Here is a 27,294-nt window from a genome sequence, read left to right as displayed (position 1 = left end):
CTGAGAGAGGTTCCTTAATCAAAGGGTTGTTTTGTATCTTTTACAAGCTAAAATGAGAATCTTTTTCTAAATGAAGAGGACTTGCTCTCGGGATTATGTTCAAAGCAGTAATTTCCTCAACTTTTAAAGCAGTAAATAGGACTACAATGTCTTAACCAAAAGCATTGACGATGATCTGCTCCCAACCATCCCCTTTCAGAGGAAAGCAGAGAAGCTTATGCTTCACCACACTGCCTCAGTAGTGTCTTCAAAAAAAGCAAAAAGGGTAAAAAAAAAAAGGAAGAGAGACATGCAAGCAAACAGTGAAAGCTATTTTGACAATGAAATTGTTGACAGCAATCAACTTCTTGTAACCATTGAATGAAAAAATCCCCAGCAAAACCAGTTTATTTGTTAAAGCTGTGACTAACTCAGGGCTCGCTTGCTCTTCAGCTCTACTCCTCACTGTTCTCAGGCTTCCAGCATCACTCCAGGCAACTCAGCCAACCCTGTGGTTCAGCTTGCTATATTTCCCACCTAACATTGGACAAGTAGTAAGTATTTTGTTGTGGTTTAACCCCAGCCGGCAACTAGGATCACACAGCTGCTCGCTCATTGCCCCAAGTTCGGATGAGAATAAAAGTGAGAAAAAACTCGTGGGTTGATACAGACAGTTTAATAGGTAGAGTAAAAGCTGCGCACACAAGTAAAGCAAACCAAGGAATTCATTCACTACTTCCCATCAGTAGGGAGATGTTCAGCCATCTCCAGAAAAGCAGGGCTCCATCATGTTTAACGGTTACTTGGGAAGACAAACGCCATCATTCCAAATGTCCCTCCTTCCTTCTTCTTCTCCTAGCTTTATATACTGAGCATGAGGCCATATGGCATGGAGTAACCCTTTGGCAAGCTGGGGTCAGCTGTCCCGGCTGTGTCCCCTCCCAATTTCTTGTACCCTCCAGCCTACTCGCTAGCAGGGGGGTGTGAGGAGCAGAAAAGGCCTTGAGAGCTCAGCAACAACCAAACCCACCAGTGCGCTATCAAAAGGACTTCTCATCCCAAATCCAAAGCATAGCTCTACACCAGCTGCTAATAAAAAATTTAACTCTATCCCAACTGAAACTGTGACATACGTCAACCAAGTTTCTTATTAATGACTGTCATGAATGTGTGTAGCTGAGAAATATTCTAGAAACAAAGAACAGTAACGCTGCTAAAATACCAAGATTCCTCTGTTCTTGCAATCTTAGCAGGTTCCCACCTCCAGACACCCTTTTAGATCATTTCCAAATCAGACACCTTTTCCACACATGGTCTACAATACCGAACTTGTCCAACCGCCATGCCTCTCATTTTCTATTCCTCCTCCATTCTTTGAAGAAAAGCTGGCACTTCGGAGAGATTATCCTTAACGCTCAAGGAAAGCTGCTTTACTTCTCATGTTCAAGAGACCACTAGCTGGGATTCAAAATGGGTGATCCTTTGAACACCGATGTTTAAAAGAGCATTTTTTAATGGCATGGCAGAGTTCTCGATTTCTTTTGCTCAATTCTGCCCTCACCCTGCCCCTTCAACAAATTGACCCAGACTAAAAAAAATTTGGGAAAAAATAAAAAGGGTGGTGAGGGAACAAAAAAAATTTAATTTGGACTCACTCAGCCAATTTCAACTTTCAGCTCTGTCAATGCATAACTACCGGGGTAACGCAACAGTGAGAACAAGTAGCAAAGCTCAGGAATTCTTTTAAGTCCACATTGCTGCAGTTCTATTTTCTGCCTTCCTTTCAGTCAATGTTTTTAACATGGTGAAGCAGAGGCCAGTATACTAAGGCGCGCCTGTAAGAGAAATCCATTTAACATGGAGGTAAGTGAACCTGCCAAGGCAGACGAAATGTTTGAGCTTCCTCTGTGCAAACTCCCACCAGTCATCTGCTGACAACCTGACCTACACAACATGGAAGTTGGTATCTGCAAAAAGAGCCTTGCTTCCTACAGTCTGAATTCACTCCCTTGGGAAGGGGCATGAGCATCTCACAGAATTTTCTTTGCTGGCATCGAGAAGTCCCTGGCAGCAACAGCATCTGCAGCAGGAATGAGAGTTTGCTTTTATACAGACACGGCGCTAGTATTCCAAGCATTTCACATGTTGATTAACTACATTTCTGTTCAGGGAGCTCGTAATACCTCAGCGTTAACAGTCCGTTATCGATTGCCAAGGATAGTTTTGTACATCAGAAAATTCCAGCAGCTACTAGTGAAATCCCTCAGTTAGAGATTTTGTAAATAGAATGATAAGAAGAAAACGAAGGGAAAAAACTGATGCTTATCTCCTTTTCATTTTTAACTAGGGCGAGACATATAAGTAGAAGCACTAGAAGGACAGAAAGCCACAGCTTGCGAGAAATTAGAAGAGAAATATCTCCTCAATAAAAAAATTATACTGGGAACTGCCCATGAATTGCATTCTCCTGTTGCCCATGCCTTCTGCTGCCTAATGTATTAATAGAACTGCTCACCACGTGGGAATTCAATTTGTGAAGAAAGGTGAAAAAAACAAAGCTGCTGGCAGATAACATACAAGCTGCTCAAAAGAAATGACACAGGTTTGCTCTTCCCTCAAAAAACTAATACGTGCAGAGAAACATGGAAAGTTTAATGGCACAGTCTGCAGTGATTTTACTTTGCCACTGCAGACCGTGTTGGGGGTTTTTTTGTTTGATCAATTCTTGCACAGCCAAAGTTGGAGTCCAGGTTTTATAATGAGTATGTATATGTATTTAAGACAGAATAAAGAGAATCCAAATGATTAAGCAGCGAAGAAGGGTGCAAGTTACAAGTGTTTCTCCCCAATTACATGCCAGCTTTCCAATTTTGTATCTTCTGATACCTGCTCCTGAGCAGCTTTTCCTAATTAAAATAAATTAATTAAGAACCTGTTCTTATTTACATCCCTGAATGCTAATATTCGGGGATCTCAAGAGAGACCATGACAAACCTGGAAGGACGTCCAAAGCGCTTTTCAGTGGCACTGTGGCATGTTGTCAAGAGTGGGAAGGCTGGCCAACTGGCAAAACAACAATTTTAAATGTACTTGGCCAGGCTAGGCCTGTAAAAACAAGACGCTTTGTCAGCCAATGCAGTGGGCACTTATGTTCATAACAACTCCTTTTTTTTCCCTGAGTCTTCTAAGAACAAATTACTTGCTAATGTTGACGCCCAAGTCCTCTGAAGAATGCAGATGGCCAGCAACACCAGAGCTAAGATGCAAAGAGGCCAGTTGCTTTGGTTTGCTGTATACAGACTCTCCAGCAAAGAAATTCCACTTTTAATATCTTTTTTTTTCTTTTTTTGAGAATCAAGTAAAAGTTTTTACTTTTGTTAAAAAGAAGCTAGTGGAGATTACAATTTTTGGTCCTTCAACCGTGTTCCCCTTCCTTGAAGGCCTCCTGGGGTAAATATATTTCATAAAATGTATTTATTCTGGGATATGCCCCAAGATAAATTATTTCACAAAACAGAACACATTCACTTTCACACCCAAACTACATGCTGCTGGTTTTACAAAATGTGGGCAGCATCAAAAGAAATCACTAACTCATATATTTACCCCTAGGAGGCCTGACACCAGCAAATGCTCTCTCTGGGTCCTCAACAGCTGGCAATATGGCAGCCAATAGACTCCATCTTTGCATTGCAAAGTTGCTTGTTAGTAAGGCAGGAATCGATCGCATTGGCCAGGCACTGTCCCCTCTGCCTCCTGCCCCAGGCCTGGTACATGTACAATGAGAAACGGCAGCATTTTTTAATCTACCTTTTTCATTTCGGTTTTATCTCACCTTCTGCAAATCTCCAGAGACCTTCCATTTCAGGAGACCTTCCATTTCACAGGTCAAAGCTCCATCTTTCCAAGCCTTACAACTACGTTTTGCCTCAATTAAAGCCTGGTTTTGCTGCAGCAAAGTTAAATCTCTAGCTGGTCGGTAGATGTGGGAAATGCAGAGCGGCTCGTCTACCCTCCGACAGTGACCCAGGGCAAGCGGCGTGCTCTGAGGAAGGCAGAAGCTCTGACAAGGCTCGTTTAAGAGCAGGGTCACGCAGCCCAATGGTACCTGTCTGCATGTGGCATTTTTGTGCAAATGCAATGCTTTAACTTGCATAGTTACAATCCATCTCTACACGGCTCCATGTCCGTGGTGGCCGGGGATTGCACGGACAGTGGAGTTGTCGGTGATTATTTACATGACAGAAGTAGTGCAAATGTCACGCTGAAACTGCTCTGCCAACCTGCCTTACACCAAGCAATTCCTTTGGTGATGGGGTGTATGCAATTTAGGGTCTCCAAAATTACCTAGTTAATCCAAAGCAATGAAGAAGTGCAAGAAACTCAGAACCATCCTCTAAGCTCATTAGTGACACACGAACTTTCTTATTAGAGAACAGAGCCAGAACCGTGGAGGTCTTGAAGCTCATCAGCCCTCTCTACAACTACCTGAAAGGAAGGTGTAGCCAGGTGGGGGTCGGTCTCTTCTCCCCAGTAGCAAGTGACAGGACAAGAGGAAACAGCCTGAAGTTGCACCAGGGGAGGTTTAGATGGATATTAGGAAAAAATTCTTCACTGAAAGGGTTATCAAGCATTGGAACAGGCTGCCCAGGGAAGTGGTTGAGTCACCATCCCTGGAGGTATTTAAAAGACGTGTAGATGTGGTGCTGACATGAGTTACAGGACATGAGTTAGTGGGAATTTGGCAGTGTTAGGTTAACGGTTGAACTTGATGATCTTAAAGGTCCCTTACAACTTAGATGATTCTATGATTCTAACTTTGTTCTGCAATGTGTTCTCTTTAAACACCAACAGCTTTTTTCTTGTCCCTCCCAACACAACATGCAGTGTCACAGCTCCCAAACAACCTCTCTCCCTCTGCTGAGACCCAACTCTTGATTTCCTGACCCAGAAGTCCAAGCATTCAGACTGAACTAAAGCACAAAGTACAAAAGCAACAGAAACACGTTCCTGGCTCAATCTTCCACGTGAGGTTCGGTGCATAGAGAAGGAACTGAAACGCGTACAGCAACTGGATTCAACAAGGAGCATGAAACCATCCGTTTTACCTGAAAGCCTGCAGGCTAAATGCTCGGGTCTGTTGTGGTGGAGAGTCTGACCATACATCTGATCGCAGTGACTTTATCCAGCTTGAGTCTTGAAGATCTCAAAGGCCTCAACACTGCAAACTGTCAGGGTAACCTACCCCAGCACTGCAGGAATAACTAAGAAAAGGTTGCAAAGTTATAGAAATGCTTTCAGCAGGGCTGCCAAGATGAGGATTGAGGACTGATTAGCCAAGCGTAGGTGCCAAAAGTGTACCAATCACCTCCAGGGGAAAGGGAGCTGGTAGAAAACTGGGATGACGACTTCCAGAAAAGCCACAATCAGATAGGATAACACAGGGATGATCAGAACAAGAATAAGAAAGAACAGGCCCTTCTGACTCATAAATGAGTAGTGTCAATTCCAGAAAAAGGTGTAACCGAGTGATGAAATGCATTTGCTGGAAACAATTTTCAACAGACAGTTCTGTTGAGCCCAGCTGCCCCGGTCCCAGCCTCATTGTAGTCTATATCCCAAGGCTGCAAGAGACGGCTCTGGAGGGTGTTTCATCGAAGCTACGCGACATTTCATCGCTGCACGAGAACACCAGATTGATGTTAGAGTGCAAAATACTTGTTGATCACATGAGATATGTAACAGATGGCACATCCTCTGTCATAATGTCCAAAACCTCAATATATTTTGTGAGAAGGTAAAAAATTTCAATAGCCTAGGACTGAATCTGAATTAGGCAGATGAAAGGCAGTAAATATGCATCGTTAAGAAAACGTCTATCTATATACAGCTCACTTTCAATTAATCCATAATTCTCCCCATAATACCCTGAGCTCGGCTACAATAAAAGATATTTATGTCTCACTGAAATTATTCTATTTAACTAGTTCAGTAAATCCAGTACCAGAGTAGTAACAGTTGACAAGGAATACGTGTGTGCACATATGCATGTCTGCTGGTATGTGTATATACACGGCACAAATAAACAAGGATGGAGACTGTTAGTACCACTAACTGTAGAACATCCTTGCTTCGTATAGGATAAACAGACAGGGTGCTCATCAAAATATAGTCAAATATATGTAGTGAAAAAATTACAACTCAAGTTAGACAGTTAACTAATATCTCAATTTAATGCTCCTATCTCTGTGCCATATTACACTTAAAAAACCCAACGGCCACAAATAACAAAGTTCTCCTCTCGTTCCGCAAATTTCACTTTGCTTTCAGGAGAAGGTGACAAAAATTGAACCGTCAAAGCAAAAGACTATTGCGAGTGCCACGCAGAGCATTAAGGAAATAACTGAGTTAAGTCAGTCAACTGCGTTCCAGTTTTCTCTGTGCCGAGTGACCTGTTGCCCTCTCTGGTTTTTATTTGCTTTTGCACTGTACGGCCTTACGTAACTGTTCCCTCCAGCCCATAAATTTCCAAGGTGAACAAAGCTCAAGTGATTACATTCAGCTCGGCCACAAAGGTGATTTTTTTCCACTAACTTCTACTTACTGGGTTTTATCTTTTTAATCACATAAAAGTATTAAGCCTGTGGCGGTTAAGTTGATCGATTCGCCTTCTAAATGCCCGCGCTTTCCCATTTTTGACCGGAACAATATTTCTGATAGTGTTAATAACTACAAAGATTAAAACGGATTAAGGCTGGAAACGAAAAACGGTTTGGTGGTTGTTTTTCCTTCCCCTTCACAGGCCAGGCTGCCCTTATTTTGGTTTGGGTAGCTAGAACTGCTTTTCATCTCCCCAAGCATCGCTTTGCCCATACTGATATCCCACAAAAGGCGGTCTGTCTTTTCAGACTAGATCCTACATAAAAAGGACTGGAAGTCCATTATCTGAAGTTATTTTCAGGAATAGCTCTGAAGCAGCCTGACCTGGCGTCACACGGAGGCAAAAGCAAGCGCAGCCATAATCCTCCCTGCCTATAGCATGAGTTTACTCATGACGTTTTTTGATCTGACCTTTCTTCAGCGGTGAAAGCTATTGCTGGAGATAACCACAGCCCAGGGAAACCAAGAGGCCCGTGCTTACAAAAATGTGCAAAACACCAACAGATCCTCAGCGGCATTCAGTCTGTAATCCTAGCAAGGTAATGAGATTTAGAGAAGCTAAATCCTAAGATTTTTTATTACACTGTGAAAGCATGTTCATTTTTAATATTTGTCAACGTGTGTGAATTCAGCTTACCATTTGTTTATAGCATGGGTGATACAAATTTCAACCCAAATTTATGTAGAATATACATAATTAACAAGTCAGAAAACATTTTGATCCCCCAGAAGTTTACTTTGAGACCTACTTCACTCCTTCCCAGAACATTAAAAGAATTAAATCTTCATAGTCATACAAACGAGGAGCTGATGAAATTTCAAGTTCCAGACCTTTAAAATCCTGGTGGCATTTTACCTCCTACATATAGGACATGACAATTGTCTATGGTCATTATGAATTCTTTCTGCACCTGACTTATCAGAATAATTAGCTGAATTATTACTATTTTCTCTGAATTACCAGGGTCATTCAGAGGTAATGACCCAGCCATTAGCAGAGAGCAGATGTGATATACCTAAGGCAAACAGTGAGCAGACACTTCTTACTTTTCCAGTATCAGGTAAATTCTTGGACTGGCAAAGGATCACTTCATCTAGCGAGTCCGTTAAACAGAAAGTATTTATCTCACTGGTGAGAGTTCAAAGTGACAATCAAAATATAGTCAGAACTAGCAAACAGTAGATTTACCAAAAGTCTATTACTAATGCTTGCCCATCCTTTAAAGAAAGATGTTTGTTTTATATGAAGATATATATCCCTGGTGATTTCAGACTTCAGAAAAACTATATGGAATGAGAAGATGCCCTTTGTCCTTAAATTTGAAAGAAGTGATCCTAATTTCTTAACTTATACTGTGGCTTCTAGTATTTGCTATATAGTAGTAGTATTTACCTACTCTACAATATTAACTAAATTTTATGACACCTCTGTCAGGTAGATGTTTCAAAAAAGAAAAGAGAAGAGATATACAATGTTTTGGGAAAAAAAACCAACAACTCTAATCCATAATCCTGATACAATTTCCTTAGGTCTTTCTGGGAAGAATTCTGTAGTGGAATCCCAGACTTCGTGTTAAATTAGGGCAGAAAATACTCTCTGCTCATAAAACATGCTTAACATCCCACAAAACTCCACTAAAAGTGCTATTACATGGACTACCAGTGTCTGAAACACTGAGAAGAAATGCATGTGAACTTTTTTACCAAGTGGGTATTTTCAAGCATAAAAGCCAAGAGCAAATACTCAGGCTAATCGCTAACATTTGATCAGTCTCAGATATTAAACTGCAAAATATATAATGCTGCAAGAAAGTAACACTTACTGGCAAAGCAGCCCAGAACGCTAGTGGGAAGAACACAACCCCAAGGGAGGGCACATGTCATAAGGAAAATAACACGACAAAGTCCATTAAACAAGCTTAAATATATCTTAATGCCAAGCCACAGTGCAAAATCAATGCATTTATTTTCTATTAATGACAAGGTCAGATATAAATCTGTGACTGCAACCTGCAGGTAAGCTAACAGCAGCGACAGTTCGGTATATGGAGCGGCATGGATGCAGCGGGGCAGGAAGGGCACGAGAAGGGCAACTCTCCAGCTCGCTCTGCTGTCCCTCCTGGCAGATTCCTGTCCGGTTGAAGTTTCATGCCAAAAGAGCTTTACAGTGATGCTCAGAGAGGGAGAACAAGATTAAAAAGGACATAAAGAAGGGGGCAGGGGGCTCTAGATGTTTTAAGAGAAAGCTAGCAAGGTATGGAGATATAGGAGGATAAAACCATTGTGTGAAATAAAAGATGGGCTGTTCAAAAGGAAAGAATGGACTGGCAGTGATGAGCACTGAATATCACGAACAGATGATGACAAACGCAGGTTAAAGTGCAACTGCTTTAGGATTTTATTTTTAGTCGTATTGTTAAAGAAAATGGGCTTTCAAAGCAGAGTGGAGTCATGGCTAGCATGTTGTTCTGCCTTTACCCAGGATGTATAAAGACTATATCACCAGCATAAAGGAAACTTTAAATGTCACTGTAAAATCTTTACTGAAGAAGAAGAGTTCAAACTGCGCATTACAGATCCTGAAACAAACTTTCCAGAGTTTGGAGCTCCAGTATTTCTGAATATTTCTCATTAGAAGTGTTTTTAAGAACACTTAGAGGAAAGGGTTAATTTTTTTCTGTTATCAGTAATGCCAAGGATAGTAAGAATGCATGCAAGTTGTAATAGATTCTCAAACCCAGAAACAGCTCTCTTCCATCAGAAAACATTCATGACATCTGAAATAATTCATGCAAACTCAGTCTACTGGCATTTATGAACCAGTCACTTCAAATTCCCCATTTCCAGCCATATTAGGTCTTACACATACAGTCTTTCCTTCCTGAAAGAACTGACTGGTTAAATTCAGAGATGGCAAGCAGAAAGCAACGTTAGTTATTGAAGCAGAAAGAGCAGACACTCCACCAAACTGCCTAGCCTTCTGCTGGTCAGAGATCTAAATCTAGTCCAGAGACCCAGAGAAGAATCAGAGCAACTTTAAATTCTGGAAAGGTACATTTTCTACAGAGCACTTCTTTGCTTATGTTGAAACATATGAAATATTAATGTCAATTCATTACACATCAATGCACTTGTATACTCCCCTGTTATCAAGTGTCCAAATGAAAACAGTCTGTTCTGAATAATTTACTCCTGAATCATCGGCCAGCTTTCTTCTACAAATGCAGGAGATCTTCTGTATTCGCCAAATCACATCTATGACCGACAACCTTTTAGAAAAGATGTTCTCTCTGTTAAGTTTCAGAAAGGTACCAGCGTAAGCGTATTTGATGTGCCACAAATCTTGGTATCCAGAACAGATATAAATGTGCTAACAATAAAGTAAAAATACATATAAATGCTATAAAACATGATGGGTTTAAGTTTGGGGGCTGTATCCAGCCTGCAAGAACTCGTTCAACCTCCAATAGCAAAGTCTCTGCCACCACCTTTCCAGGAGGTCCCCAAACACCTGTGGGGGCTGGAGGAACTGTTCTGGCAACCCATTTGATGCTGTTTTGGTCCTGGGATTCCCCCCACTCCCCTGCCTCAGCCCATCACGTGAGCATGCTGTGGACTGCCTCAGCCAAAGGCTTTTCAGCAGAGAACCTATTTAACCCAAAGCTAAAGACTATGTGAAACCACAGCTCCTTAAAATAAACACCAATTTTGACTCAAGTGGTGACAATCCCAATTACTCCATGATTATTTCCGTAAGTACCAGTCTAATACCCTTATTTGCTCAGAGCACCAGCCTTGCCAACAGCTCACTGTCCTCAGCAAAGGAGACAAAAGTTATGCCCGGTGGCAGTTCAAAAACTACACCACCACTTCCCGTGGTACATTTGAAATACGAAGCTGTGTTGCTAAGATAATTCATTCTGGTTTTGTTGTGGGGCTGTTGGGCAAGAGCAATTACAGTGTCTCAGAAATGTGTGTTCTTCCTTCATGTTCACATCCCCTTTCTCTCGCTGCACAGGGTGGAAGAAATATAAATGTATTTGCTGATCGATGTTACCGTAATAATCCATTACCGGGGAAAAAACAGCTTCAAAACAAGAGTCACTAACTACATAATTCCCTTATGAAATACAACAGTGGTTCCAAGTTAAGGATTTATTTTCTTTTAATGAACACAGGTATTTTTCCCATTTGCTCACTAATGTACTCATTCTAATGTATTCACTGTAATCTTTTTTTTTAATTATTTTTCAAACTTCTTCCATTTGTTACTTAATGGAATATAATTATTTCCAATCTCAAGATCCTGAGCAGAAAATTCCACTTTTTTTGAGGGTAGGAAAATGGATTGGTCACTGTGGAGATACATGAGTGGGAGGCGGAGGGTCAGCACTTAGTAAGCTTTCAAAGACTGAGAGGAAAAGTGGACTAAAAGAATAATTTCAACAATATACACTCTCTCGGTAGGATCCCAATTTACTTGTACTTTCATTCTGGCTTGGTATCGGCACACAGTTTCAATTAAATAATTCAGTTTGCATGGGTATACTCCAGGGGTGGGTGGGTGGGTGGGTGTACGTGTATATTTTCTCTTCCCGGCAGATAAGACCAGACTGCATAATGTGACTGGTAATAAGGATGTACTTGTAACATGAAAATAAGTGTTATGTAAAATAAAGACAAGCCTTTCCCCTCATTTATCCTGAAGTGTAAGGGGTGCTTAATCATCATAATTTGTGAACTTTATTCTTTTTCAGCTTCTACTTTGCAGATATTACCTAATTTTAGTATTTGATTAGAAAGAAAAAAAAAAAAAAAAAGACTAATCGACTTTGCAGTGCATGGAATACCAATATAATTTTAATATAATTGCTAGTATGGCTGATTTTACATTTGATTTCTACATCCTCAGATTTTCCAAGCTTAATGTAAAGAGAGCAGTCAATACATGTAAGAAGATATAAAATAAGCAAAAATTGCATTCACCTCCCCAAAATGTACCTTTGTGTCCAAAGATGGACCACAAGTTCAAGTACATTAAGGGCCCAGTGGTGAAAAATACACTGACTTGATTTGGATGCAGTGAATTCAGCAACAGGTAAAACGTCTCAGCACATACGTAGCTAAATCACATTTATGTATTTTGCAAAAGAAAGCTTACCTGCCCATTTTTTCCGAATTCCATTTCAACTATTGCAACAGGAGTGTTTATCTGATCGATGTGTCTTGACTGTGACTTCAGATCCACTCGCCAGTTCATGTTTTTCAGGACATTATCCCAACGGCTTTGGTTGATCAGGCTCTCATGGATCTTTGTTCGGTGGTTCTTCCAGAATTTTGCAATGACTGCAGCTTGATCAGCTGTGATGCCACCTTGTTTTTTGGTTTGGGCGGTGAGAAAAGCCTCCAGCTGATTCAAATCCATGTCCGCTGAAGCAATTGACTGTAGGGAAAATAAGAGGAGAAAAAGGGAAAAGCTTGCTCAAAAATACTCTTTAACAGTCTAAGCTGAACAGTCTACCAGAAGGTCACATCTTTAGGGTTTTACAAATATCAGATTTTAAAGGGATAGCGCAAACAAAGCTGGGTTATGGAAATAAACTGACAACTTTCATTAAAAATCAATTTGCAAGTACCTACCACCTATCCCAGATTCCTGCCCCTAGGCAGCTGGAGGGTAATGGATTGGTAATAGTGATGGGGAAACTGGGAGCACCTTTGGGAATACAGATCTGGTACAGGATAATAAGGAGCCTTCTCACTGCCTGCCCGCCGTCAGTATGCCCCGTGCCCACCCAACTGGTTGCTCCTGGGGACGGTCAGCTGGGAGCTGGGTTGAGGGTCCAGCATGACACTGCTGTTCTGATGGCCAGAAAGCATGGGGATACACGGCATGTCCCCAAGGCTGAAGCAAGTGAGGAGACATCCCAGCTGGCTGCAACACCCACAGCTTCATTCACCACCTCCTCACCGCAGACAGGGAAACCAAACTGGCAAATGCTGCACTGGCCAGGCAAGATGGGTAGCACTGGCCACAGTGGTGTGCTGGCCACAGCGGCAAATGCACAAGTCTTCCAAGGGAGAGCGTGAAACTGTCACTGAAAATGCAACCGCAGCTTCTTCTGAAGCATCACTAGGCTCTGCCCCGCTAAACGCTGTGTTTGGCTTTTGCAAGGGGGTATAAGGGATCACTTACTCCTCCCTGCACAGCAACAGAAATGATTCTTCCCAAACCCCTTTTTTTAATAGATATCCAGTTTTTCCACCTATTTTTCTAAAGCTGGTAATCCTACAGGCTTAAATTTGCATTGCCTAAATAGCAATGGTTGCTAGATATGGGCGTGAAGGGAGGGGAGGATGGGAGGTGGGGAGAGGAAACTATGGCTAAGCTTCCCCATTATAGTTTCAAGCAGGCACATCCCAAAATGGATGCAGCTTACCCTAAATGAACATGCCACCACCCAAGCATGCGCCAATATGGATTCAGCAAAGGGAAGGCTGGCTAAATCCTTGGGATTTGCCCCAGTTTAATTTCCCTTGACGTGGTATTCCTACTACTGTACTCCACAGGGTTCAGGGAAATAACGATCTCACTCTCGTTAACCAAGGGGGTGACACTGTGTGGCTTTTGGCCGGATGCACACTGTGCGCTTTGTATTGTTTCTCTGCAAAATTGGGTAACTGCTATCTAGCGAGCTATGGGCTGGTGCTCAGGGAGCTTGCTGAGGACATGAGACCTGCTGCTTCTCCCCATTTCATCGGCAATGGACTAAAATTGTCAGCGGGGTGAGCTACTGGCAGGCTTTGCTGCCTTCCTCTAGACCAGACAGATGTCAAAGTACGTGATCTTAGTCACATCAGGAGCACCCTGAAATAAAGCAGCAGGTAAAGAAAAAAAACAAAAAAACCCACCAAACACAAACCCATGAGAACTAGCCCAAAACAAAGAGCTTGCACATCACATAAGCAAAGGAGAACAGAGGCAGGCTTGCTGCTTTGGAGGGAGTAAAGCCAACACTGCAACGTGCTCAGCCTTTGGCAGATACACCACCACATCCTCCTCACCCCAAGTTTTGTGAAAAGCAAACCAGAACCACAAACAACCCCCCAGAAAAAACCCCAACAAACAACTTGTGATCTACAACGGTTATGCTGCCTTTTATCATCCAGTCTACAGTATTTTTTTAGAAGAGGAAGCACTGCCTTCCCTCGCTCTCGCAACAGATTAGCTGCCATCTGTTATGGGATCAAGAACAGAAATGGCAATCCACATGAAGCAACCGCTAAGCTGTACCAGGGCTCCAGCTTAATAGGAGCATCTGGCAATTTATTATAAAATTTGAGATGCCTAGAGCACTGCTCTGTCTTTTCTATAGGGCATTCATTGTATCTGTATATATTATTTCCTTTATCATGAAGATATTTAACTTAAGCGGTAATTATCCTCTAATATCTAATTATGCTGTAAGTGAAAAAAAGCACTTCTTTTCATTTTCAAAAGAAAAGCTATTTAGACTTACAGTCCCTTCCTACATACACATCTTATACGAACAGGACTGTCTATGAACAGCAGTGTGAAATATTTTCTGGTTTAATATTTCTCATATCACTACATCTCTGTGGGGATCTGTCTGCGTGCTGTGTGACACCAACTACCGCTCATGTACACCTTCTGCCTTGGTTTCTGGGAAGAGGGGGAGGAGTTGAGGTGAAAAAGCAACTCCAGACCCCAGCACCTTGCGTCAGCCCTGTCAAGACCAAAATCAAGTTGAGATGCAGACTTTCTTCTCCATTCAGCTGTGCAGAAAATTGCCTTCTGTTTTATTCCTGCGCAGGAACCAAGAACATAAACCACATCCTCTGCACTGAATGAGGCAAAGGTGTTATGGAGAAACATCTAATCTGCATTAAATGTGAACCTAGAGCAGATTCACAGGATCAAATAACCAGGTAACCCTTTTCTCGGTTTGATTTTATAACCTTCAAATATTTCACATTTGTAATTCTTAAGGGTTTCTTTTAACCCCATCCCCTTCCCAAGAACCGTTTTTGCAAGTCGCAGCAGGATCTCTGGCAGTGCTTTGCTAAGCTGATAAAAACCACACACACGAAGTTCCTTACTGTGCCTGACACATGATATAAATCTGATTTCAAAGTGTATCCAAAAGAGGAAGCTTATGACCAAGCTTGCTGTTTTAAGCATAAGGAAGACAAAATAATATTACTAGGGCTTATACAGGACAGTTAAACTTGCCTGTTTGGCAAAGATTATCAACAGATTGACAATTAGTTAAGATCCAGCACGAGCTACACTTAAAAACTCTGTACGTTCATGTACTATAAGCACCCTGATATAGTTTGCTACCAAAACACTACCACATAAAACAGAGGAGGGAAACCATGTATCGTAATTAGCTGTCATTTATCTCTCTCTCTCAGACACGTGCACACATGTACCCACAATATGGATTGCTTTATGCATCCATGTACATGTACACAGCTAAGAAACCAGAAGATAACAACCATACTGTATTTTGGTGGAATATTTGTCAGATAATGCATGCTTTAAATAATATACCGATATAGACCATCATTGAAACTAGAATCTCTCTCAGCTTGGAAACAGGACTACCAAAACCCACCTTTTTTTAAATAAAAAAAAATATATAAATTTTAATTGGAAGCAGGTACAAGCAATCAACAAGTTATACCTGAGTATAGTTGCATGAAGATACTAACATGACCTATTTTCCTTGAAAGTCGTCAACAAAACCCACCACCTGTAGAAGTTTTCAAGTCACAGAAAAACAGCAACTCATTTTAATTCTCTTTTTCATCTTAACTTGGAAACGTTTCCTTGTGGACAGGAAATCTGATATAGGTTACAAAGAATGAGAGAACAATTAAGGTCTTTGCTGCTCTTCCATCTCCTTTACTGTACAAACACTTATACAACTCATTCTTTAAACAAGTGTAGTTCTACTCCACTGCTCATATGAATGATCACAGTTAAATTTCAGACTCTTTTAAAGCTTGAGGAAACGTTTTAATTTAATTTGGCAAAAGAATTATACTTCCAGTCATATTCTGCTCAGCATTACAAACAGGTCTTTCCATTACTTTTAACAATGCTCATTTATTACATAGAATATCAAATTACAGTGAATATACCTTAGTGATATTTCTAAGGATTAATTTAAAGTTAAAACATGAGTGGTTCTTTTATACTTATAACTAAAGACAGATAAAATATATCTGATTATAAGTCTTCCTCTCATGCTTTTAAACTGTTGCAGTTTCAGATGAGCATTTACCACCACCAGGACACCGATCAGCTGTTCTCCAGCTCCCACAGCAGGGATGAAGGTGGTTTCACTGCTGGATAAACAACACACAGACATTTTATCATCATTACTGGAAACTTCTCAGGGCTTAAAGGTGTTGAAACCATTTTTTATCCATCAGCTCCTACAGCTGCATCCCTGTCAGCACTAGTTCAAGAGGGATATGTCTTATTAATGCCAATTACTTAGTCCAGACAGACCTTAAAGTGCAGGATCTCCCGCAGTAACTTGAGTCGCTGTACTGCCAGCGGCACACGTCACCTTATTATATAGACTTTATATTCTGAGTTAAGTGTGCATACATGGACATCCTGCCTTAGTTACTTCCCACCTCATCTCTTCGGCAGCTCCTCCTAAGCATGCTTTTGCAATATGTTATCACAGCCCCCTTTTTATTTACAGACTGTCCCACCCCTACGCAGTTCCACAGCATGTCAGTAAGTGCTTGTTAAAAGTATGACACCGAGGAAAAATGTTATGTACAACCTAATTCCAGTTTTTATCGGTAATCACAAATGATTTACATTTCAGCATAAAAATCTTCAACTAACAAAAAGCAGAAATGTTTTCTAAGAATGCATAAAATCATATGTCAGCGAGTAATTTCATTTACATTACTATGACTATTCACTCAAGTGACTAAGTAAAAAGCCTATTTGTGAAACCAGAGTCTGTAAGAGAACAGCATTAGGTATTAAGAATTTCCTCACATTGTATATTTTGAGATTTGTTGAAATATGTGGGGTTTTTTTCGCCCCTAGGAAGCACAGCCTATGGACAGCATGTCACACTACAAGGACACAAATCCCACCCTCAGCAACTGGCTACACCTTTCTTTCCAGAGCCTGGGCAGATGCTTTTAAACATGAAACAGTTTTGGTCATACTGACTTCTCCTTGTGCTCACCTTCAACACATACCCACTGTGCCTTCAAATATAATTCAGACAATAAAAATATGACTTCAAATACTATTTCCTTAATGGAACAGTATTTGATAATCTGGAGAGCTTTGTATTGGCTTAATTAGATACATTAGACATGTGCCTCGGTACACAGAACAGGAAAACAGACTTAAACTCGTTATCTCTTCTGAGAAATAAAGCTTGACAAACATGCAATACTAGTGAGAAACGACAATTGGTAAAACCCACTGGGAAAAAAGAACACACTTCATTTTCAGAAATAAAACATTACTTGTCAACCATTACAGAAGCACTCCACAAGCTAGCCATGCCAGCATGTGTAGGTATTTTCTCCAGCTGACCCTCAAAATTGCAGGCTGCTGCCAGCTGGTAGCAGAAAGAAATCACAAGCTCAGAGAAACAAACGATTCAGTGCCCTGTACTGTACTGACGAACTCATCTCTTCAGGTTTTTGGGAGGTGGGGGTGAGAGGCTATTCCTGTAACACAATCCTTGTCATTCAGATGCTCTTAGAAATATAACCTTGAAAACCACTTCTCAGTCCCTTGGAGCACACGCATGGAGCAGGGGGACCAGCTGCAGACAGGGGAAATGTGCCAAGGGACTCGGCTTGGCCAAAACATTTTGATCACACAAAGTCAGCTCCTGTTAACATCAAGATACTATGCATTTCTTTCACTTATCCTTAGAAAACAGCCTTTACCAGATCTGGGGCAAATAGGGGGTGCCTGCTTTGGGGTGTGTAGCTTGCTTCTCTAGATAACCCTGGGAAAGCAGGGTGGGGAACAGCGGCAGCTCTCATCATCTTTGAGCTTAACAGCGCACACAGGTCCTAGAGACACTAAGCTGTGTGTCAAAGTTAGCTCAGCATGTTCTTCTGCAAATAGTAGCCTCAGAGAGGAGGAATATGAGAACATCTCTGCAAGCCTGTGGTTTCTGGGTCCTCCTTTGTAAGTATGCACTAACCAGACTCTCTCCCAAGGGCTGCTGAGATATCCAGTCCCGTAATAAATGAGCTGTTCCCATAGATGTCCCCTGGATATTAGTCCAGTAGAGACTTTCCCACGTTTCTGGAGACAGTGGAGGTTTTCAACTAGTTGGTAGGTTCTGCCTCACACACACTGTTTATTAGAGTCCAAGAGCTCTCCTGAGAATTGGAATTAAGATAAAATTAGATGCAACAGCCTGCTTGTCTGCACTTGAAAATGGTGATCCATCTTTTGGAAAAAAACCCAAAGCTAAAGGCCTCTACTCTCCCAAAAATTTGTAAGTCAGAAATCACAAGCAACCTTAACAATACATTTAGTCCTCCTACATCAAAGTAGAAAGATTTTAACTAATCCTTAAGTCTCATCTAGCCCATGGGAGATCACACAAATTTCTTTTATTCAAGTTCCCTATTATGTCCCAGTATGATTTTAGTTTGCTTCTTATTAAGCTGTCACACACAGCTAAAAGTGAAATTAAACTGTTTGCTAAGAGCAAAGAGCTAACTGAATCATTAAGAGGATAATAATATATATATTGTTTAAAAGCCTGTAGTTTTAATTTTTTTCTAGTGTGTAATAGACCTTCTGCAACATCCATTTCTTATTCTAACCTGTAGAGCCTTTTCATCCATTGCCAAGGAGACAGTAACCAGGTCAACAGACATTCAGTAGACTTGTAAATATTTTTGAGTTTTTCTGACTTTCATCAAGCTTTTTTCTTGGACCAGAGGACTCACAACACACAGCAACAACAACAAAAAAAATTACTTAGCTGCCACTGCAGATAGGAAAAATGCACGTGCACCACGAAGCTTCAGGCAAAATTACGTCCTTCCTGCATTTCTAACCTTATTAAGCTTGACTCCACCCAGACTTGTAGAATGCGCACAGGGAAGATAAAACTCTTCTCAATGGGTCCATTCCATGCTTCTTGACCCACAACTCCCTTTTCTCCACCAAGGTTCCCAGGTTCCCACCAAGCAGAAACACCCCAAACCCCTCTCTTATTTTTTCGCATACAAGCTCACCAAACCCAATGTTCTCTGCTAAAATTACTTTTTCATTTGAACATGAAGTTCAATAACGGGGAGTACGTATACAGCTATTTTTGGCCTAGCTTACAAACGAACGCAAAAGAGATCTCAGCATTAGTTTTTAAAAGCATATGAAGTGACCACAACATTTTTTCCTCCAGCCTGCCTCTGCCATCAGTCTGTGTGTCTGCCAGAAATGACCGGTTTGAACTCTTAATTCCATAAAACACCACTTCTTAAATTTATTTGCAGGAGATGTCATTTTTCTGTGGTATGAAGACTCATTTGATGACAAAGGAGGAGGAAAAGTTGATTAAAACAGGCAGCCACCAGATGAACTGCAACCTAAGCCACGCTCCTGTGGTCGCATCGTACTTCCTTGCAAACCTGCTGTGCTGAGCTCAAAAAAGTGGCTCCCTCACCCCACTCCCATCCTAAAAAACATCTTTAGCTGAAGGAAAATTGAGAATCATCGGGATTACTCTGTCTGGACCCACTTAAAGACTCTCTCTAGGCTTTATACCACTTAACAGAACAAGAATAAATAAAAAAACCCAAACAGAACAAGCTCACCCACTAATAATGTTAGTCATAGCTAGATCTCCAAATGATGCCTGCATACTCAGATTCAAATAGATACTAAAAGCTTGGATTTTAAGCAATAAACGTAAAAAAGAAGCGCCACACCCTTCCTGAATAATAGTTTCCAAACTAGTTAAATTATTTAAAACAGAAAGAGGAAGAGATGTACAAGGAAAAAGGCACTTCTCAGAGAGCACAGATAGGCGTTGGACAGGCCAGAGGGAGATAAAACAGGGAACCGAAAAAATAAGGAAATGTTCTATTAATAGCAGATATACTTGCAACTAGAAGGGTCAAATAGCAAGATTAAAAATATAAATATATTAAAATTAAAAATATAAATTGTCCATCCTGGCCTGCACTCAATTGAATTACAGCAAAAAAATTCCCAAGCTTTGCTATCCGTTTTCTCCCCACTTGAGGCAAATTCTTTGCTATGGTTTAGAAGGCATTTTGCCACTTGGGGTGGAGGCAAAGAAATGTCACATTTCCAGTAGTTCATAAACATGCAGTTGTGTTACAGACAAGTTTGACAGGTTCTACCTTTTTCAAAATGAATGTGCATACACATGTACTCCCTGAACTATGCTTCAGTTAGAAGCAAGTTGTTTTGTTGGACGACGTCTGAATCTTCGCAGGTTACATTATTCAGTCTAAAATGGTTTCTTCTTCAGTCCTCCTGAAGGAGCTGGATTCAGAAATAAGACCTCTCGACAGATGGAAGCCATTTGAGTATTGGTAAAGATGGAGAGGAAAATAAAAGGCAGAGAGAAATCCAGATAGGGCAGAATAAATACCAGATGGTAAATACAAAAAAATTCAAGAGAGGGAGTAAAAGCAGGAAAAGAGAGAGAGAGACAGACAAACACAGTGATAATCCTGGAATGGGTGACATGACCTGTCATTCCCTTAAGAGACCACGTGGTTGGCGTTTTTTCTGCTCCTCCGTTCTCTTACAATAAAATAAATGAGAACTGTGTTTATCAGGTTTCTACAATCATTCTGGGAAAATTACTTGCTGCCGCAGACTACTACTTCATGTTTAATCTCATTTCACTTAGGAGAGTTAAAAATAGAAGTTGTAGCGGCTCATATTTTGAAGGCACATGGAAAAAAAAAGTTGCGGCCCTACCCTCTGTGCAGTAACGGTGCAGACATTAGCAGAGCTTATTGTAGCTCTCTGCAGGCAGCGATCCTGTCAGTGAAATCAGGCAAAGCGCAAACTGGCTTTATTATGAACAAAGCACAGAAAACGGAATTAGCATCATGACTTAATTTTCACTTTTATTCACTGTGCCATGATTGTTTGCCTCTTAAAAGTTAATAATTAACTGAGCTAATTTCCCCCTTGGTTTACATCTGGACATCAGCTTCCTTTATAGCAAAGCATAGATGCTCCAGCAGTGAACAACATGAAATACATGACTCACACCCCTCAACTGTATGATGTCTTGCCATAGACTCAGATTTGGAGCCAAACTCTGACTCCGGGCTCTGCTTTCCTTTCTTTCACAGCACCATTGTCTATTACCTGTACTATTCTGGGCAACGGCTAGAGTTACATTTTCCTACCTGGAAGGAGCAGGGTTCCTGCACTCCTAAAACCAGGCTTACACCACAGCCCATCACCGCCGTGGCCCATAACCCTGCAGACACACTTCACAGCAGCAAAGAGATCAGCAAGTAAAAGAGACAAGTTTACAGACTACACAGTTTCAAGGGGGAAGCAAGCAAGAGTGCTTTACCATCTGGTCATTCATCACCTATTTTGACAACTCGTGTTACCCGTTGACAGGTTTGACAGGCAAGAGGTAAGCTTCCCATCTCAGGATACCAGCCGGCAAGGTCTGCCTTTCGGCACAAATAAGACAGTTTTCCCTCCTGTCAGATGAGCGAAATGGAAAACACGTTCCCCAAAACAGCAGCAGCCATGGTGGTTGTTAACAGCTGAGCCTTTACGAGGAGAAAGGAGCAGCAGGTCAAACTCTTTACTCTAGGAATCACAGCTGCCCTGGGAAGGTCCCCACTCACCCCCTGGTGCTGGAAAACAACACTTTGCCCAGGAGCAAAGCCCAAGCTGGGGAGTTTAAAAGAAATCATCCCTCGCTTTCCCATAAAGATTTAAGTAACATTTGCTGCATCAAAAATGCTCTTACAACATTAAGTCACATTAACTGTTAATGACCACTGTAATGACCCCAAAGGGGGTTCTCCATTTCTATCAGGTTAGGCTCCTGACCAAGGCACCTATGGGGAGAGCTGCCCAAGTAATCGGGTTTTCCAACGAGTTTGTAGGGACAAGTCCCCACTGCTGTGCCTCCACAGACACCGTGCACTGCCCTCCAGAGCTGCGTGTGCACGGGGGTGGTTGGCAGCGCTGGCAGACACACACCACCACCGAAAACTGTTTGGTCCCAAACAAAATCTGGCTTTAGGTTTCACCATCACACGCCTAAACAGCTAAAAACTTCGGCACTCAAATGCTCCAAGACAGTGAAGCCCAGCCCATCAAAAAGAATCCAATCAATTTTTCCCCAAGGCTTTTCTTTGGCTTTTAGTCAAATTGGGGGCTACTCATATTCAATAAACTCCCTACCATTTGTCCACACAAACTGGAAAATTCCTCTAGCACTTTCTTTTCATTACAAGACTTTTTATAGATTTCCTGACATGTCGTAAACTGACACATCGTAAAATGAATCCTATGAACAAAAGCACTCCCTGCTGAGCAAGGAACAACTGACACACTTCTAACCTGGTTCCCAACAAGCCAGAGCCAGATCCCTCTTTTTTAGTCATGCAGGAGGAGACTTTATGCAACGGATGTGAAATAGAGGCACGCACACAGGTACTTCTTGTGTACAAGGAGGCATGCCCAGTAACGGATGACGGAAGAGTCCTCCTGCAAAGTTGCATCAGCCACTTGTGCCTTTGGGCTCCTTCGAGTCCTGAGGAGAGAACCATCTTCGAGGTCTCAAGAGGTCTGAAGCAGCACAACAACCTCTAGCCTCTTGAGGACCATCAGTAAAGCACAGCTCCGGCAACCCATGCATCTCGCCCGTAACGCTGGAAACCAAACCACGGGGCCACACTGCAAGACCCCACCCAGGCTCAGAACCACAGCTTATCATCTTCATCCTAGACTATGTATAAAAAATGAAGGTGTCACCGAATGGTGTCAGAAGGGCACTCCTCTTATCTCTGCATGTGTGCATACATACTGTGTAAACATGTACATGTGAGCACCATGTCAATATCCAACCATCTACTACAATAACAGCACGCCGCCTAAATGTGACATTTCTTCTTCTACAGAAAAAGGGAGTTAGGGATATTTTGTTCACTTCAACAAAGGTAAGAATGGATCTTAATGAAAAATACAAAATAAGCCACAACTAATTCAAACGCATAAAATACTTGTACCATATTTGACCATGTAAAACTAAAGGGTACTTATACAAACAGCTTGTTAGAACAGAATATAAACTACACTTGAATCAGAAATGGCAAAAAGAGTATGCAAGAACAGCACATCTGATGCGACAGTCTGAAAAGAGACAACAAAGCCATGTGTAAATGTCAGACAAGGAGTAAAAATGTCTGCTCCTTGCTTGCCTTTTACACAGATACTACTTCAGCATCTGCATATATTGTCAGAACATGTTTCATAATCCTGGCATCACGGTTTATAGAAACTGCAAAGAAAGGAAATAAAAAAAACTACCCACCAAGCTGAGGTAGGAACCTTTTGGCAGAGATCCCAAAACATCTCAACCAGAAAAAAAATCTAACCTTATTCGGAAAAAACACAGAATTTCACTCAATCTATATTTGTATTGCCACTTTTTATTGTTGGGGGGGGGAGAGATATGAAAAACATGCTTTCAGAATATATTAACATATGCAAAATAAGAATTTTTAAAATATTTTTGTAATTATAATTAGACGAACACTTATTTTAAGTCTAAAAATTGTTTGGACAAGTTGGCTATTATTTCACATTTGCTCTGCACAGTATATTTTATGTCTTCTGTTGTGATCTATTTTTACTTACGTGGAATCACACATAAAACAGCGTTGTTAAGAGGTAGATATAGAAGATGCCAAAGAATCAGAGGGATGAAAAACGTATTCCAAGACCACTGTCACCTTATAAGTGAAACATGCAGTCCTCAAGGTCAGCAGATAACAGATATCGAAGCCCATGGGGAGTTGAGAAGGCAGAGGAAGTCACAGGCTTGCTGTACAACTATAACACTACCAACTTTATAAGAAATTGAGAACTCTGAATTAGATCTTGGGCTATCAGCTATAACCAGGTGCTCATGCACTGTAAACAAAGTGAAAGGTTAATCCCATTTGCTTTGTACAGAAAGTCCAATTTTAAATCATTGGGTGGCTTCAAGAAGTATAGGATGATTTGGCGTCATTGTACGATTTGCAAGATTTTGTTTCTTTGTATGTGACTACTATATACAATGGAACACAATTACGGAAAGCATACTGTGCTTAAGATTCAGATTTTCAAAATACATAACAAAAATGCCCCAAAATAGAAAACCAGTTTGGTTTTCCCGATAACAAACTCTTAATGCTTCACAATGAAGGCCATCCATGTTCTAGTCAGTTCTGACTTACTTCACATATTAAATCTTTTTTTAAGTTATCGTGTAAAAGCATGTATTTATAATGATAAATACAAAATGCAAAAAAGGGGTATTTTAGGCTCTCCCTTTAAAGAAAGTCACTCACTTCATAGAATCATAGAATGGTTTGGATTGGAAAAGATCATCTAGTTCCACCCCCCTGCCATGGGCAGGGACACCTCCCACCAGACCAGGCTGCTCAAAGCCCCATCCAGCCTGGCCTTGAACACCTCCAGGGATGGGGCAGCCACAGCTTCTCTGGGCAACCTGGGCCAGTGTCTCACCACCCTCACAGTAAACAACTTCTTCCTCATATCTAATCTAAATCTCCCCTCTTTCAGTTTAAAACTGTTCTGCCTCGTCCTATTGCCCCACTCCCTGATCCAGAGTCCCTCCCCATCTTTTCTGTAGGCTACCTTTAGGTACTGGAAGGCCGCTATAGGGTCTCCCTGGTGTCTTCTCTTCTCCAGGCTGAATAACCCCAACTCTCTCAGCCTGTCCTCACAGCAGAGGTGCTCCAGCCCCCTGAGCATCTTCATGGCCTCCTCTGGACCCACTCCAACACGTCCATGCCATTTATCTTGTTCTAAAGCAAATGATCCTCTAGGGGTATGCTTGGAGCCCTCTCAGTAAGTCGCAGCCAACCCTTCCTGCTCAGGGCGGCTCACAGGGAACCAGGGCGGCCATTCACACTGCAGCTCAAGTTGCTGGATGTTCTTACCTGAAAACTTCTGCCCCGTTGGCCTCAATGATTAAAACACAGAATCATAGAATCGTTATGGCTGGAAAAGACCTTTAAGATCATCAAGTCCAACTGTTAACCTATCACTGACAAGGTACCACTAAACCAAGCCCCTAAGTGCCACATCTACACGCCTTTTAAATACCTCCAGGGATGGTCACTCAACCACTGGGCAGCCTGTTCCAATGCTTGACAAACCTTTCAGTGAAGAAATTTCTCCTAATATCCAAAAAGAGACCAAGAACATCAATGAACAAAAGACTTCATGTAACAATTGTAGTGCCCAGTATTTTGTGCCTCTAATGCTTTTTCGTTTCTTTTTTCAATTAAATAAACTATTGCAAAAATCAACATCATCCAAACACGTTGAAGAGTTCAAGGCTCCATCATACTTGGTGACCAGACTGTAAGAAATCCAGAGAGCACAAGCTGCAAAATGGAATAATTCTAGCTACAGAGCATTTCCACCACTCTAAGCTTTTGGTATTGTCAGCTTTTTCTTTTTTTTTTTTTTTCTTTTTGTTACAAGTTGTTGGCTATACTGCATCCAGTTGCTACAAACTAGTACAGTAGAAAAACTAACATATGTCATACCAAGACTAGCTGCTAAGCATACTGGGAATGGAAAATTTCAGATATTCAGCTTGTGAAAAGGTTGAGTTTTGTCATCCAACTTTCCTTTTCATAAGTCAGCTGTGAACTTCAGTGGCTCAAGTGAATGCCTCAGCTCTGCAACTTTGATAGGGCACTGGTTATGCAATGCATTAACAGCTCTTTCTGTTGCTCCATTCTCCTTCTGAACTTTCTATGAAATAAGGATGTATATGTTAGGAGAGGAGATTATGCTCATCCCATCATAAAGGATCCATTGACTAATCTTTTTTCCTAGTAAGATTAATCTTTACTTGCAATGAAAAAAATATATGTATATTTGAAGATAGGAAGAAGTCTATTATCCGCTCAGCTGTGTGGCACCCTCATGTGAGACCGGCAAGGTTAGAATAAGAATTGTTACTCCATTGCCAACACCAGCACTCTCCTGGAGCAAGCAAGCAGTAATCTTCCTTCCCACCAGTTATAACAGACACAATTTCAAAAGTATCATATAATGAAGAATATAATTTCAGTGTACAGCCTTTCCATTCCTTTTAGTCCTTCTTTATGCAGCAAACTGAAAAAAAGAAAACTCAAGTTCTCCCCTTTTCACAGGCCACATTTAGAGGAAAGACAACTCTTCCTTCAGCTGTGAGACACTGGAACAGGTTGCCCAGAGAAGCTGTGGCTGCCCCATCCCCGGAGGCGTTCAAGGCCAGGCTTGAACTGTGGGGTTGGAACAAGGGGGTTGAACTGTGGGGTTGGAACCCAGGGGGGTTGTAACTAGGTGATCTTTAAGGTCCCTTCCAACGCAAACCATTCTGTGATTCTATGAACTCATACTAGTCCAGAAAATCACTGGTGCTGAGATGATGGCAGTGAACTTTCATTAACCTCTTCAGCATTTCCCCCACACCTTGGGGAACTGGGAATGGAGCATTAGTGTTACTGAAATATAGGCATGAAACTACATGTGGAGCCTAAGGGAGTCTTTCTCCCTTTTCAAATATACTCCATACAGCAAGTGTTTGATGAATACTAATTAAGTATAGTAGAAGCATTTAATTTGTAGTAATGAACTTCAAAGGCAAGATCCAACTCCCCAGCCTTCAAGCACAGTAGACTCTTGTTAAGGTCAAGAGAAACACTGCAGGGATCAGATGTCCATATGATGAATATCTGCATAATCAATACACTTCCCTTTCTGTGCATGCATGTGTGCATATATATACACGTGTATATACACAACATATGCTAATCACACACACATAGATCTATGTAACTTATGCTAATCATATCTCTGTGTGGGTTTTTTTGAGAAAAAAAAAAGAGTCTTACTCAACATATTCATCAATGACCTGGATGAGGGACAGAGTGTACCTTCCTCAAGTTTGCCGATGACACAAAACGGGGAGGAGTGGCTGACACACCTGCAGGCTGAACCACCATTCAGCAAGACCTGGGCAGGCTGGAGAGTTGGGCGGAGAGGTACCTAATGAAGTTCAAGAAGGGCAAGTGTAGGGTCCTGCACCTCGGGAGGAATAACCCCACGCACCGGTACAGGTTAGGGGTTGACCAGCTGGAAAGCAGCTCTGCAGAGAGGGATCTGGGAGTCCTGGTGGACAACAAGTTGCCCATGAGCCAGCAATGTGCCCCTGTGGCCAAGAAGGCCAATGGTCTCCTGGGGTGGATTAAAAAGAACGTGGCCAGCAGGTCAAGGGAGGTTGTCCTCCCCCTCTACTCTGCCCTGGTGAGGCCACATCTGGAGTACTGTGTCCAGTTCTGGGCTCCCCAGTTCAG

The 27,294-nt window shown here is 41.6% G+C and overlaps 1 protein-coding gene across 1 annotated transcript in view; it reads right to left on the bottom strand.

Moving 5' to 3' along the window:
- Window positions 1-27,294, bottom strand: part of COMMD1 (copper metabolism domain containing 1) — an 84,642-nt gene that overhangs the window by 48,568 nt on the left and 8,780 nt on the right. The window contains exon 2 of the mRNA XM_074579188.1: window positions 11,801-12,082. Within this exon, the coding sequence (XP_074435289.1) occupies window positions 11,801-12,082 (282 nt within the window). The remainder of the gene's footprint in view (window positions 1-11,800; window positions 12,083-27,294) is intronic.

This window comes from Larus michahellis, chromosome 3, assembly GCF_964199755.1.
Source record: "Larus michahellis chromosome 3, bLarMic1.1, whole genome shotgun sequence".
Lineage (NCBI taxonomy): Eukaryota > Metazoa > Chordata > Aves > Charadriiformes > Laridae > Larus > Larus michahellis.
Note: the sequence above shows the minus strand (reverse complement) of the source record. Positions and strands in the feature narration are given on the sequence as shown.